This window comes from Eimeria mitis, genomic scaffold (genome assembly GCF_000499745.2).
Source record: "Eimeria mitis Houghton genomic scaffold, Emh_scaff1858, whole genome shotgun sequence".
NCBI classification, from domain to species: domain Eukaryota; phylum Apicomplexa; class Conoidasida; order Eucoccidiorida; family Eimeriidae; genus Eimeria; species Eimeria mitis.
In genome coordinates this window covers 8,906-9,865 of record NW_013570180.1, presented here as the reverse complement: position 1 = coordinate 9,865, position 960 = coordinate 8,906, and the positions used below count along the sequence as shown (strand labels likewise).

General features: G+C 57.6%; 1 protein-coding gene across 1 annotated transcript in view; it reads right to left on the bottom strand.

The window, feature by feature from the left end:
- EMH_0044650 (3-demethylubiquinone-9 3-methyltransferase, putative) overlaps positions 1 to 960 on the bottom strand; it is a gene marked incomplete at both ends in the record, with an annotated part of 9,843 nt that overhangs the window by 135 nt on the left and 8,748 nt on the right. The window contains 2 exons of the mRNA XM_013495986.1: positions 3 to 253; positions 677 to 960. Coding sequence (XP_013351440.1) covers positions 3 to 253; positions 677 to 960 — 535 coding nt within the window. The remainder of the gene's footprint in view (positions 1 to 2; positions 254 to 676) is intronic.

The following is a 960-nucleotide window of genomic DNA, read 5'->3' as shown; positions in this document are numbered from 1 at the left end:
CTGCTGCTGCTGCTGCTGCTGCTGCTGCTGTTGCTGTTGCTGTTTGGCTGGTCCTGCTGGTAGTACTACTGCTGCTGCTGCTGCTGCTGCGCTGTTGGTGCTCCTGCTGCTGCTGCTTGGTTGTTGGTGCTCTGCTTCTGCCTCATGCGAGTACTGCTGTTGCTGCTGCTGCTGCCACTGCTGTTGCTGCTGCTGTTGCTGCTGTTGCTGCTGCTGCAGGCACATGCACGTGCTGCGGTACGCAGACCTGCGCCTGGAGCAGCAGCTGCAGCTGGATGCCAGTGAACGTCTACAGCAGCAGCAAAGTGCAGCAGCAGCAGCAGCAAAAAAAAAGCAACCACCTTCGAAGAAACCCTAGAAAGCCTCTCCGCTGTCTGCTGCTGCTGCTGCTGCTGCTGCTGCTGCTGCTGCTGCTGGCAGGGTAGTTGCCGCACAGCATCGGCAGCAGCTGCAATAGCAACAGCAGCTTCAGCAACAACAGCAGCTCGAGCAGCAACAGCAGCAGCAGCAACAGCAGCAACAGCAGCAACCACAGCAGAAGCAGCAGCAGTAGCACTAGGATGACCTCTAAGGTCAGAAGTTACTGTATAATAGTCGGCAGCAGCAAAGCAGCAACAGCAGCAACGCCGTCGCTGTGCTGCTGCTGCTGCTTCTGCTGCTGCTGCTGCTGCTGTACCTTGGGTGTACAGACAGTTCCAGTTTAACTGCACAGGCAGCATGAGCCGCCGAATACCTATGAGTTGCTGCTGCTGCTGCTGTTGCTGCTGCTGCTGCTGCTGTTGCTGCTGCTGCTCTTGCAGCTTCAGCCGTTACGCAGCGGTGTATATTGCTGCCAGCATCTGCAGCATCAGCATGAGTCTCACCATGAGCTGCTGCTGCTTTTGCAGCAGCAGGAGCAGCAGCTGTTGCTGCTGCTGCTGCTCTTCCAGCAGCAGCAGCAGCAGCAGCAGCAACAGCAGA